We start from the raw sequence: 14,219 nt of genomic DNA on the forward strand, positions 1-14,219 counted from the left end.
TCTGCTGCATTCCTGTTAACATAAAAAAAAACCTGTTCATTGCAGGCTGTGAAACCACTAGCACAGAAACATTGGGTTTTCTCAGCACAATTCCCTTTATTTACGGATGACTGGTGCGTGCGACCACAAGACAAAGAGAACTGTCCCTGGCATCAACTTATCACCCCCTGACTTTCATTCAGGGAGACATAAGCCCCCATCCCTGTGGGGTCTGCCATTAAAACACATATCTTCGCAAACTGCTCACGTAGGCCTGGCTATGAGCCAACTGCATGCACAGCCAAGCTGTGTTTGGAAACCAGACAACATCCAGACAGCTATCAGGGATGTCAGACTGAACTCTAATACAGGGCAAAGCATCTAGTATTATCAAATGCTACGCAACCAGTTATACCAACTATTTAAGTACATGCACAGGCTTGTAAAGTGACATCTGACTCTTACAAATTGCCATTGACCATGCTTACCCTGAGGCTTGCAGTGGACCAGGAACAAAATATGTTACCAACCATCCATATGTATTTGATGGGTATAATCTAAATTAGCAGATAATGTAGAAGTCCACTGACAGATATGCATCCACTTTCCACAGACATACATAAAAGCCGTGGTGCCCGTTCACACCAGGAAGTGGTCCGCTGCAACTCTCAGTTCTTTTAAATCAAGCCTGAACACTTTTCTGTTTGACGCTGCCTTCAATAAATCAAGTTATTATTCATTTCTTACACTTTCACTATTTTTTTTTACAGTGTAACACAACACAATGTGTTTTAATAAGGGAATATGATCACAGTCGTAGACATACGTTTGTGTTAAAAAAAGAAAGAAAAAAAGTTGGCTACATACATTGTTAGATTTATGACACATGTATGTTCAGATCTTTTATGTGGGTGATATCAAAAACATATTACCTTAAATGGACACAGAACAAGTGTCCTTAAAAATTCAGTTGCTCATAACAGTTGATGGAGAGAGATACTGTACACACTGACCATAAGACAAACATTCAAGGTCCCAACTGAAAACCTAGAAAAGGGATGTGTATGTATACTTTTTTTTGGCATTCTAGCATGGATTAAATCATTTTTGTTTTATCCATTTGACTTTCCAGACTGTGGCCAGGCTGTGCAGACACCGCCATGACTCCCCAGGGTCCAGCTACGCGGCCACGGTGGTGGTCCGCCCACCATCCCGAAGGGTAGCTGGGAAAGATGGACTCCATACTGCAAGTTACAACCAGGATTCTCCAGGGCCTCCAACGGGTGACCAATACCCCAGTATAATAATTAAGCTGTGCCTGGAGGACTCAGCTAACTTTTTTTGGCCACAGCTCACAGAGTCAAGGGGATTTAGGCTTTCTCCAGATGGTTTAATATCGAGATAGACAAAGTCAACAGCACAGACTGATCCGAGACAAGTTGTCTTCCTGCCAAACTTTGATTTTAAGACCAGACAAACTTGCAGCCAAATATTTATGGTTCGTTTGAATGGTGTCGATTTTAAACTCCACTTTTTAAACTTCACCGTGTTGATCCGTGTTTTTACAATCTCGTTATTTAAAAGACAACGTAGGCATAAGTGAGGACGGTCACCATGCTCAGGCCAACAGCAGGGCCTGGCCCGCCATCTGAGGACATTTATGAATTCTCAATGGACGAGGAGGAGGCTCAGTCTCTCCACTTGCACAGAAAGTCTTTAGAGAAGACGTCTCCTCTGAGCAAATATATTGAGACTGAACACCAGCAAGCGGGGCTCTTCTCTCTGTCTCCCTTCTATGCCTCCGTGGACCCCACTGTGGATCTCCAGAAGAAAAAGAGGAAGAAATGTGGCGACTGCACTCCCTGCCTCCGCAAAGAGAACTGCCGTTCCTGCGCAAACTGTCTGAACCGCAAGACGGGCAAGCAGATCTGCAAGCTGCGCAAATGTGAACAGCTGAAGAAGAGACGGAATGAGTGGGAGGTGAGCGAGGTACAGATATGTTTATTGTATAATAATATTACAGTGATTGTTTATGGGAATACTATATTAGTGTCAGTTTTTTTTAAAGCACAGGTTGCTATGCCATTTAACAACATAATGTAACAATAACTTAAATCTTCAGTCCATAGTCTTCTCTGAACAATTAAGTGTCTTAAAAAACTATTTCACCATAGCTGAAACATGCCATGTCTAGTGTCCTCTGTAGAGAGAGAAAGGGCGCGCGCGCACACACACACACACACACACACACACACACACACACACACACACACACACACACACACACACAACAGGAACGTTGTCAACATAACTCACTGGAACTCTTCAGTGAAAGAGTAGGGGGTTCGAGTTCTGTCCGTGCAGTTGCCATTCTATCTTTTGACAGGCTGTAGCTATGTTTGAGGGGGTTGACTCGTAGCACTTCAACACGTGGTTTTTTTTGTGACATGGGGGCGTGGCAGCATCTGCGGTTCCATTTTTTTATTCGAAGTTCGAGATTGTGACTTCATTTCGGTCGATTTCGAATTAAAAATCAAAATCGTGACACCCTTAACCAGTACAGATGTCACAAACATCTTGTTTGGGATGTCCATTCAGATAGACAGCATTGGGCTTTGTAGCTGCTGGTGCCACTAATTGCATTCCTTATCTGTCAAGCCTAGACCTGTTTGTCCTCAGGCTGGGTTTAGAGGGCTAGTTAGTTGCACGTGCCATATATGCAAAGTGTGTATATGTTATAGCACTTATCCAGATGACACATTCTATAATGCTAGTTGTGACAGTAAATTCCAAAACTCAAATTTATAAATGATCTTATCTACATAACATACATACAACTGATAAACAACTTGTGTTTATCAGAGTCAGAACGGATGGAAGAGATTGTTCTGCCAACTCAAATATATTTATAGAGCACACTTCATACAGTGACACAACTCTGTGTGCTTTAAAAACGTGATTAAACAATTACTGGTTATACTACAACTACTAAAACAAGCATCTTTACGGTTTCTTTATGAGCTGAAACAATTAGTTAAATGTCAGAAATTGAGTCACCAACTACTTTGACAATCCCTGAATACTTTTTCAAGCAAAGAATGTTCTCATTACAGCTTGCCCAATGTGATGATTTACCACTTTGACCTGTTTTAAATACATAGTAAACTGAGTACCTTTGGGTTTAGGACTGTTGGTTGGACAAAACAAGACATTGCACATTGTAATAGTACAAATAATGGCTATTTTTCTCTATTTTCTGAAATGTAATAGATCACGATAAATAGGTGAATCAAGTAAATAGTCAGTTACCTCATCTTTATCTAGGTTTATCTTGTCCATGTTTGAGTGCTGCCACTGATCTATACGCATTTTCAGAAGATGTCGGAGTCTGCACATGCTCTAGGCTATGAGGATGTCCCAAACAGAGCTGTAGCTGTGATCATACAGCACCCAGTGAGGTTGTGCCCACACACACTAATGTATTTAAAGTGGAAATTGGAAGTGAATCTAGTTAATAAATATAGAGAGTACAGGTATTTGCATGGTGTGCTGAGTGCTGAGGATACAGATGGGTTACCTTTGTTGTTATAGATCCTACTTAAATATTGTCCTTAAGATTAAGCATTCTATTTGAACAGACTGTGAGTGGACAGTGTGTGTGTGTGCGTGTGTGTGTGTGTGTGTGTGTGTGTGTGTGTTTGCATGGCTGAGAGACTGTGAGGGCTTCCAAACGGCAGCAGTGGAGAATTCCTGCAGTTGCCTGGGCTTTGTCCTTTGACCTCTGAGGCTTTGAAAGAGAGTGGGGGGTTAACCTTAGGCCAGTTTCTGTTTGTGTGCGTGGGTGTGCGAAGAAAGAGAAAGACTGCATGTTTTTAAAGTGTGCACTTATATGTGTTAATGGAAGTGCACGTGTGTGTGTGTGTGTGTGTGTGTGTGTGTAGGGGGCTTTGTGTGTGGCTTTGTGTGTTTGTATGTGCCCCCGCGCTTAAACTGGGGGGATGGTCTGTAAAGTTAAGGAGGAGGACGGGAAGATGCAGTAAATGGTCAGCAGTATTGGAGGAGGAGAAGCAGGAAAAACCAGACTGGGCTTGAGAGCATGACCAAGCATGAAAGCATGGACACTTATTTACGGCTTTTCCTAGGGCTGGTAGCCAGCAAAGCAAGCATGTGGCCACTGATTCTGTTACCAACATTCCCATACCAACTTTCATACACAACATGATGACTAAACAGTGTTAGCTGGTTTTTTTGTAATGGTAAGAACCAAAAAGGGCAGGAGCTGGTATATAATATAATAATAAGGTTGTACCAGGTTTTTTGAGGGCAAATACTATTACCAGTATTTCTGAAATGAAATATACAGTATATGTCAGAACATTTATAACCATTTCCAAAAAATATTCAGATTTCATTATTATGCACCGTCTCTCAAATAATTTAGACATTTTTAAAGCTTTGGAAATAGCATATAGGGCTTCACAACAGCACACTTAAATGTTGCTTTATGATGAAAAAGTTTGCATATTTGTGGGAATACATTCAAAATGTATTTTACGAGAATCAATTTAGATTAAGGGCCTCTCATATAAAAATAGTATTGATTAAGTAAATGCAAGGGTCAGAATATTGAACTGCATCTTGTCCATTAGTGTTTGGACTGTTGCATCTCCTGGGTGATATTCATGTTTATATTAAAAGGATAGTGACTGCCTGACTTGCCAATGCAAATCAGAATCAGAATCAGAAAAGCTTTATTGCCAAGTAAATTTTTTACACATACAAGGAATTTGTTTTGGTGTCATAGGTGCATGTCACACATTATCTAAAATAAGTTAAACAAACAGGTTAACAGAACAGACAATATAAGTATAAATATATAAATATATGTGTGTATATATACACACACAGGATGTAATAAAATAAGAGTAACAATCTACTTTGGCTTTTCGTTTCTTCTTTTCAATGTTCCGGATAGGTTTCTTTACATTGTGTTTTAACTTTCTTTACTCTGATTGCTGTTTGGAGAGCACTGTTGTTGTGAGGCTGATCCCAGCCCAACTTCTCAGCTCAGCTCTTGAGTTTGGAATGTAAGGTGTCTCGGGGGCTGGATTCTCTGCCTAATTCAGCTCTACATGCATTTGTTGGTGTGTTTCTGTGTACGTGTAGAATGTATCTGCAGAATTCTGCATGTACAGATTCTGTTGGATGTTTGTCCCAGTGGGTATGGCTCTGATGACTGAGTAGACCCCATACATTACCCTACAGCGCAATGGGCTGATTGAGGGAGAGGCAGCAGGAGCAGCACATTGATCCAACTCAACAGCAAGCTCATTTATATACACATTAAAAAAGGCAGACTTAAATTGTAACCCTGCCGAACACCACTTCTCTGGGTGAAGAATTCAGTTTGTTTGTTTCCAATTTTAACAGCACACATATTTTTCAACTACATTGATTTAACCAGATGATACATTTTGCCCCGTATACCACAGTGTAGAAGTCTGTGATGGAGCCTTCTTGAAATCAAAAAGTGAATATCTTACCATTTGTTGTTAGGTGTACCTGTTTTTTAATTAAAGTGTGAAGAGTATACATGTTCGGTGGTGCAGTGGTTCGGGAGAAAAGCCAATTTGACTTTAACTCAAGATGGAGTGTTCCTCAAGGAAATCTAGTATTCTTTTATTTACAATACTACAGAATAATTTACCCAGACAGCTGCTGACATAAATACCTTGGTAGTTATTAGGGTCTGATTTGTTCCCACTCTTATGATGGGGAAATGAGCCCTTTCCACCAGATTTTGGGAAAACATCCCGACTGTAATACAATATTGAACAACGTTAACACTGCATCCTTTATCTCTGGGGTGCTACATTTGAGCATTTTGTTTTTCATTCTGTCTTGACCACAAGCTTTACTCAGCTGGAGAGATTTTGTCTATGCGGTCAATAATTCCCAAGTAATCGGGAAATCAAGGGGGTTTTGGTTGGTTGGTGATAGGACTGTCAAAATTGGCCAAAAATGCAATTCTCAGTCGGTAGAGCGGGCACCCACACATAGAGGAGGTTTACTCCTCGACGCAGCGGGCCCTGGTTCGACTCCGACCTGCAGCCCTTTGCTGCATGTTATTCCGCTCTCTCTCTCCCCTTTCACTTCTTTAGCTGTCCTGTCAATAAAGGCCTAAAAATGCCCCCAAAAAATAATCTATAAAAAAAAAAAAAATGCAGTTTGAATATTCATTTAAAAATTTGGGGGCATATTCATATTCAAATTTTACAATTTGAATATATATTATAATTTAGAATTTTCAGAATATTCATATATAATATAGACAGCCCTACTGCAACTGTCCAATGGTCGCGGAAATGTCAACCAGGGGCCCGTTCATCGCTGCTTGCAGCTGTAATCTTGAATTGTTTCTTCTAATGTTTGGAGTTTTTCTTTTATAATATATTGATCTGAATTGATTTAAGATATTATTATATTATGGGTATTATTTAGTGATTTCTGCATGATTAGTGTTCTTCAAATTAAGGAGAATCTACTGGGCTGTATATAAGTTGCACAGAGATATACTGTAGGTCCCCATCAGTCATACCTAGGGTTTGATCTAACCCCAACCAAATGTGATTTACCCTGTTTTACTAGTGAGATCTGGTGGCAAAGATCTACTTTATATAACAATATCCCTCCTCCCCCACAATCCCTCCATCCCTGCCCTCTGACCTCTCAATGGATGTTAGCAGCTGAGTCCCTTATTGCCTGGCAACAACAGCCTCCATCTTCTACCATGACAGCTTCTCACTGTTGTACCATGTGAATATGGGCAGCAGATCTAACTTCATACAACCTGTACAGTTCAACAGACTGAATGTGACAAAATGTGTTTTACTCACGGCTCTTTACATTCACATAAGCTTTTCTTACTTAATAGCCTACTTAGTAAATAATAAAATACAATACGCAATCAGAACGGCTATAATGAGCCTCCCTCCACCGTGTCCGTACCTAGTGAGTGTGTTTGTGTGTGGGGTGAGTTAGTTTGCAGGTCTAAAACGTGAGTAGACAACAGCAACCTACAGGGCATTTATGAGTGAAATTAGGTTAAACGAAGGCATGTGTATGTCAGGATTATGGCGCTGTCTAGGAGTAGATAGGATATGCGTCTGTGAGTGAGTGCTGTGTGCTCCGTCAGTGATTGCGAGGTGTCCATCAAAGGCTGCGAAAGCCTGAAGGAGGAGGGACAGTTTGATCGAGGAGAGATGTGCTAGATTATGTTTCTTCCTCTTGATTCTGCAGTCGTTATTCCTGCAAAGACAAATATTTCTAACAAGCCTCGCTTGACAGGTGGTGCTTCGATTCATCACGTAAACTATTATTATTAATTCACAACTACAGTCACTCTTCCTGTTACTGCTGCCTTTACTAAAACGCTTGCACTGCGGCTACACCGTTGTGTGCTACAACTACCCCGGCCACCTGTAACGAAAGCAGCCGCTCTCGCTGTCCAGCTTTCCACAAACACGCCCTCTGCTTACACATAAACACACACGCTTACACACATTCATACCCACACGTGGCCCGGTCTGACGTCAGCAGAGGGGGTTTCCCATGCCATATGAGAGCGTCAGACAGAATGCTGTGTCACTGTGTGGCTGCCTTGCATCACGACGCCACACTTCAGCTCCCTCTCTCTTTCCGATTCTCTCTCTGTTTCTGTGTCTCTGTCTGCCTCTCGCTTTCTGTCCTTTTCGCCTTGATCCGCCGTGTCTTCGCCAGCCTGCATGAACTTTCGCTGACTTTGTCTTGTCATGCGGCGGTTACTAATCCAGCAGCCCTTTTCTCTCTGGCACCACTTTGGCACACAATTTGTTTTTGTTAAACTTCCCGTTTCACAAAAGCTGATCATTTACAGTTTTTAAAAGGGCTTTGTTAAAAAAAAAAAAAAGAGAAATGCATCTAGGCAGCAATACCCGTTTACTGATTTGGACAAAACCATTTCCCCTCGGCTTTTGTGGTTGTGTTCAGCACGCTGGCAAGAACGTGCGCTGATGTCTGGTTTAAAACGGTACAAGCTGAAGATGATCTTTCACACTCAGAATGTAAACATTATGAACGCAGGCTTTCAAAATATGCCTGGTATGTCATTCTCGCACAGACTGTGTGTAAAGGAAATGCGAGCCCCTGGCAGCTTACATAGTGTTTGCACGTGTATCCTTGGAGAGCACTGATTTGTGATATTTTGTGACACCATGGCTTTTTGCTTATGGCACTTATGTAGCTTTAATGTGTACTTCTCTTATAATATTGCAGAGTAACAGTGGCAATGTGCTTATTTTCTGTGTCTTCACTTTCTTTGAGTCAGCATGTTGGGCTTTGCTGTGTAATTGAGCATTTTGCCTGTCAGAGGGGGGTTGTGAGGCTGTTTCAGAGGGTCTTTGTGGAAATAAATGTGTGTGTGTGTGTGTGTGTGTGTGTTTGTTTGTGTGTGTGTGCGCGCGCACGCGTGCTGTGCAGTCCAGTCCAGTTATTGCAGGCAGCCCTGACACCCAGATGGTGCTCAGCGATACCACATACCAGAGGCATTGTTTAGGGAAGGCGAGTTTGAGGAGATAATTGACAGGCATAGAGAGGACCCATCCCCTCCCCCCACCGCCCCAACACACACACACACACACACACACACACACACACACACACACACACACACACAGTCCCGTCCACCTTTACTCTGACTCTTTATGTCAGCCTCTCTTTTATGGTGCTGTACACACGCACACACACACACACACACACATACACATACACACACACACACACACACACACACATACACATACACACACCTCCCGTCCACCTTTACTCTGTCTCTTTATGTCAGTCTCTCTTTTATGGTGCTGTACACACGCACACACACTCTCTCTCTCTCTCTCTCTCTCTCTCTCTCTCTCTCTCTCTCTCTCTCGCCGCCCTCACTTGCTCTCCTTCTATTTCACCCTAGCAGCAGAGCCCAGCCCGGCCTCTGATTGGTGGACGGACTGCCTTTGTGTGCTATCTCTAGCGTGACGTCTCTCCGGCGAGCTCTGTGTGTGTGTGTGTGTGTGTGTACATTTGTTCATGAGTGTATATGTTTGAAGAGAGACATAGGGGGAGGGGGTGGTAGAAGGGGCATTTACATCATGTATGTAGAAGGAAAAGAGAAAAAGAACTGAACAAGTGGGAGGAAAGAGTGATAGCGATCACAGAAAAAAATCCCTTGTGTGTGTGTGTGTGTATGAGCTTGTGTGCGGTAGACCTATTGGCATACTAGCAGGAGAGAGAGAGGGCGAGGGAGGGGGTAGAGCAGGAGAGCAAGCGACACACACACACACACACACACACACAGAGAGAAAGAGAGAGAGAGAGAGAGAGAGAGAGAGAGAGAGAGAGAGAGAACGTGCGTACGAGGGCTCATGTAAAGCCAGATTAAAAACACAAGATGGCTTCCTGAATGGGCTGCTGGAACACAGACGAGAGAGAGAGACCGAGAAAGAAGAGTGGAGAGGTAGAGAGAGAGAGAAAGAGAGAGAAAGAAGAAAGAGATAGAGGGATAGAGGTGAAGACAAGAGGGAGCCCGAGTCTTCTGATGGGGATTCGTCCAGCGGACGGAGGAGTACAAACCAAGGCAGCTCAGAGGCTTGGAGGGTAAATATTCATTGCTCCAGACTATTTTAGGATTGGGTGGAAGGGGGGAGATGAGGTTGGCGGGACAGCTCAAGACACAACACATCATTTAACATTGAGACAGTCAGGGCCATGTAGAAAAGGGGGACATGCTGTGCCAAATAAGAAGATGCTATTGTTTTACAATAATTAGCCCTGCTTTGATGAACCATTTCTATCTATTGCTTCTGACTATCAGCTAACCTATTTACTGACACTTGTGCACGTTTTGCCAATTTACCCTTTAAAAAACTGGGTTATGCAGACTCGTCTAATGCATAAATTAGGAAGGCTGCGCCAGGTCAGGATACAGACATTACATAATTCTATAATTGAAATTGAGTCTTGCTTTGCTGTCTCTTATATTATATCCCAGCAGTAGAGGGAAGTGCTGGCTCACTGTTTGAACCCAAATCAAAGAAAATACATTTGTGTGCATGGCTGCTTTTTGATGGTTGCTGAGGATGACAGGAACGATGAGGAGAGTGTGTGTGTGAAAAGGTATACATGTTGTACCTGGTGGTCCTACTGTCCATAATGACGAGTCTTTTTGAACAGGCCCTTGTCGCATTATTCTATTGATTGTTATTCTCACCCCCTCCCATCTCTCTCTGTCTCCTTCTCACTCCCCCCTCTCTTGTTCTGTTGAATGGCTGTGCAGGTGGAATATTTTGAAGACGACCGACGAGGCTGCTTGGGAAACCCTGACCTGGCAGCTGAGGTAGGAGAGGGCATTGGTTTTGTGTCTCCGTGCTGTTCTGTGTGTCATCTCTGTCATCTGTGGGTAATCTCTGTCCGTGTTGCTTTGATTCTCAGCTGTTGGTTCATCAGTGCTGTGAGACTCTTGTGAGGTGTAAATGTGGTGGTTAGTCAATGCAGCGACCAGTTCCTCTACTCTTTCTGTGTGTATTTGCACGTGCATTTCCACACGTATGACTACGCTCTGTTAGTTTTGTTATGTATGTATACGTGTATGTATTTGTGTGTATGGGTTTAAGCATCAATGCCTATTACGCAGAAAAAGCAGCGCTGGGTTGTCATTTGTCTATTTGCTGCTCTCTCCGGCGAACACGTGCTCATTGTATTAGCCCTGATACATCACGGGATGGAATAAATGTGCAGCGTACATCTTTAGGCAGCTGCCTTCCCATCCAAATTGCCCTGCTCGGAAGCTGGCTATATTAAACTTTAGCTTTATCTCCAAGCCGCGGTGAGCTGAGCGCCTCAGTGATGAAGTGGCGGCGTTCTCAGTTTAAAGCATCCCACGCTGCCCGCTGATTGGTGCCAGAGCCAGGCATGTGTAGATACAAGAGACCAGGGAGAGGAGGAGGGAGGAGGAGGAGGAACCCTACGCGCTGGCTCAGGAGCCAGGGGGGCCGTCCTTCTTCTCCTAGGTTCTGGAGTCAAATGAGGTAAAGGGAGTAAAAGTTAGTGGGTCACGCATGCGTACGTGTTTGATTGTCGGGCGTAGTAACCTGTGGCGTGTGGCCGCTGAGAGCTGCTGTTCTACAGCTTGCCGAGTCGGGCCACGCTTGTGTGTTTATGTGGAAAGGAAGTTTGAGTGGCGAGGCTTCATAGAGAAAGCATTTATTAAGCACCAAACAAGCTGTTTGAATTTTGTGCTTTCCGCTCCATTAGAAGGAAGAAAGCTTTGATTTGACTTGCCGTCACATGCATAGTGAAACATTTCAGTGTTGTAAACCTAGACACGTGCATGGAACAACATATGACTCAGGGACATTTATGCTGGCTGATACACTAGCTTCATTACAGTGATGGTATATAGGTTAGTCAATCCGTTTCAAATATAATGAATGGGTTTAGCTCAGTGACATAATGTAATTTACCTCTAAGGCTGCTCTAATCACTGTCTATGTGTAGATAGTCTCTTCATCTACAAGGTATATACGGCCATCTGGTTCTCACGGGGGGGGGAAAGGAAGGGAAGAAGTTTGTGTTCTCTGCCTCTGTATGGCTTTCCTGAGCTCCTGTTTGTAGAGGGATTGTGTCCATGGTGGAGTGTCTCGTGAGGATCTGTATCTTTGTCGCACATTTCCCTGGTTACACAAAAACAAACCCGGTCTACACCCAACAAGCTGAGGGTATTTTTGACAATTTAAATCATGTAGTTATACAGTATAACTTTTCAGTATTTTCAGGACCCACACCAGAGCTCCAACGTGTTGGAACATAAAAACAGTGTGACAGTAGACATGGTTAAAGCAAGTCAGACAGCACTTTCAATGATTTATTTTCAGTTTTGCTGTTCCGGAAGAGTTTACCACAACAGGTTACAAGACAGACAGACTGCACTCGCTTGATTTTTTTTTTTTTTTTTTTCTTCCACGCCCATACACAGGATTTCCTCTTTCTGCATGAGATGAACTTCACACAGTCGTCTGGTGGGAAAGAGTCAAAAGCAGAGTAGAAACACTCAAACCACCAAGTGCGTGACAGCAGATGGAACGTTTGTTAATCATATGTTTAGCCTCGTGTGGAATCCCCAGCCTTGTTCGCAAAGGGTTAACACTGACCTAGTTTCCGTGGCAACACTGAATGTCTGATGACATCATTGCTTTAATTTTAGCTCAAGTCCGGCATCCAAGGTTGGTCACATGACCAACTAGCCAGCACCACATGTGTGTATTTGTGTAGAAAGTGGTTTGGTATGTAGTACAGACTCAGGAAGTGACATCACCGATTCCATTCAGCGCTGGCTTTCGATGTATTTACTGCTCTATAAGGTTTCCACTCAGTCAGTAAAGAACTGCAGCTCTTTTTCCAGTGTGCCTTGATGCCCAACTAGTGATCTAATCGCTGATTAAAATGTGAAAGTCAACAATTATACCAGTTGTCAGGGTTTCGATTCTCGAGATGCACAGATATTCCTTTCGATCTAAAAGTCATGTTGTCGACTACAACCTTGTATGCAAACTCAGGAAGAGTAGGCTGCTACCAGGCACTGAACAACTCTTGTATCTACAGTGAAATGTGTAGAAGTGCAAGTGGTTGTCACTTAATGCTCATAAAATAACAATTTCATCAAAGACCTTCCAAGGATTTGAAAACATCACATCCTGTAAACCCTCATGGGATTTCATTTTATTTTATTTTATGTTTGTAGTCACCAACAATTGCCTCACTTGCATGGAATCATTGATTTATAGAGGCTTGCTAAGCTCTGCCCTGTTGTCAGGTTTCATCTTTAATTAATGGTAATTAGCAGATGTTTGTCTCAGCACTGTCTGTCCTGCTGCACTTCTTATACCTGCTTAAATGCAGTGAACATGGCTGAGTCTTGGGCTGGATCAATACCCTGCATGGCACGACGAGTTGTGGTTGGTGGCTCGTTGGCATCGTTGGTAGTATCGGTGTTTAATATCGGAGGGAGGTTGTCGGCCGCCTGGTGCCGCAGTTAATAAAAAATGAATGGAAAGAGAAGGGGGAGGAGCCCTCAGCTGTTGCTCGAGCTCTTTAACTCTCACCTCTCTGGTGGCTGCTCTGCTGTTCCCACTGGGCACACACTTTATACAATCCTGAATCCCACTGCTGCCTGACGCTGCCAGGTTTTATGTAATGCAGCGCCACAGCTGTTGGAGTTTTCATCACACACTATTGGAACACGCATATAAAAATATTGATTTCTGAAACAACGGAAGTATATTCACGTGAATTTCGTGGAGGTATCCAAAAGAGGTGGATTAGACTGATTATAATGCAAGACAGGGCATACAACTGGTAGTAGCTCAGAAATGCATGGCATGTAATAAGTTCTCAAAAATGTCACATTAAAAGGACAAAAGAATCATCTAGCCCTATATTAGAGGGGTCAAAAAATCCATTTTGACCTTGGTTGTAAATCAGGATGATTTAGTGTATGTAAAGCACGACATGGCTTCATAGTGCACAGTTGAGTACTGGCCCTTTAAGCCCGGCTACTCCTGACTTGAACATATGGGAAGCTAATCTTAGCCCAAGTCCTGAGAGAGACAAGGCTGGCAACCAGCCACTGTGCGGAGCTGAGGAAGGTTTCTCTATGTTTTTCTCTCTCAAGTCTGAGCAATTTCTGATTTAAACCCCTAGTATTTTCTCCAAAAGTCATCACATAATCATTCGGGCCTTGATGTGTTTCACCTGAAGAAAACTGCTCTAGCATTTGAAACTGTGTTCTGTTAATGATTACATCATTGTCCATTTAGATTTGACTGCTCAGCGGTTTTTCATGACTTGGCACACATTAGCCTGGCAGGTAGTAGAACACAGTGTTCTTATATTGTTTTTGAACCCTTTTTTACTCACTTGTTTTCCATCCACTTCCCTACTGTCTGTTGTCTTTGTCTCAGACTCAGACCATATTCTATATATTGATTACATTCTTCTCCTTCTCTCCATGACCCAAACCTCAGGCACAAAGAGCTGCCTCTTAAAAACAGCGCCCCCTCCTCTTCCTCTTCCTCCTCCGCCTCGTTATTTTTTAGCGACTCCACCCTGCCCAACAGCCCCCCACTCATCACCACCTTTCCATTTTTTCTCTCCTC

At 43.0% G+C, this 14,219-nt stretch overlaps 1 protein-coding gene across 3 annotated transcripts in view; it reads left to right on the forward strand.

The window, feature by feature from the left end:
* The first annotated feature begins 1,576 nt into the window (after positions 1–1,576).
* Positions 1,577–14,219, forward strand: part of tet3 (tet methylcytosine dioxygenase 3) — a 44,410-nt gene continuing 31,767 nt past the window's right edge. Inside the window, exons 1-2 of one of the 3 annotated variants that reach the window (XM_039802403.1) lie at positions 9,401–9,663; positions 10,343–10,402. Coding sequence is in view for 1 of the 3 variants with exons in the window: in XM_039802400.1 (XP_039658334.1) it covers positions 1,594–1,959 (366 nt within the window). In the remaining 2 variants the exon portion in view is untranslated. Of the gene's footprint in view, positions 1,960–9,400; positions 9,664–10,342; positions 10,403–14,219 lie in introns of those variants that run through there. The other 2 variants (XM_039802400.1, XM_039802406.1) reach the window with 2 other exon arrangements.

This window comes from Perca fluviatilis, chromosome 6 (genome assembly GCF_010015445.1).
Source record: "Perca fluviatilis chromosome 6, GENO_Pfluv_1.0, whole genome shotgun sequence".
NCBI lineage: Eukaryota > Metazoa > Chordata > Actinopteri > Perciformes > Percidae > Perca > Perca fluviatilis.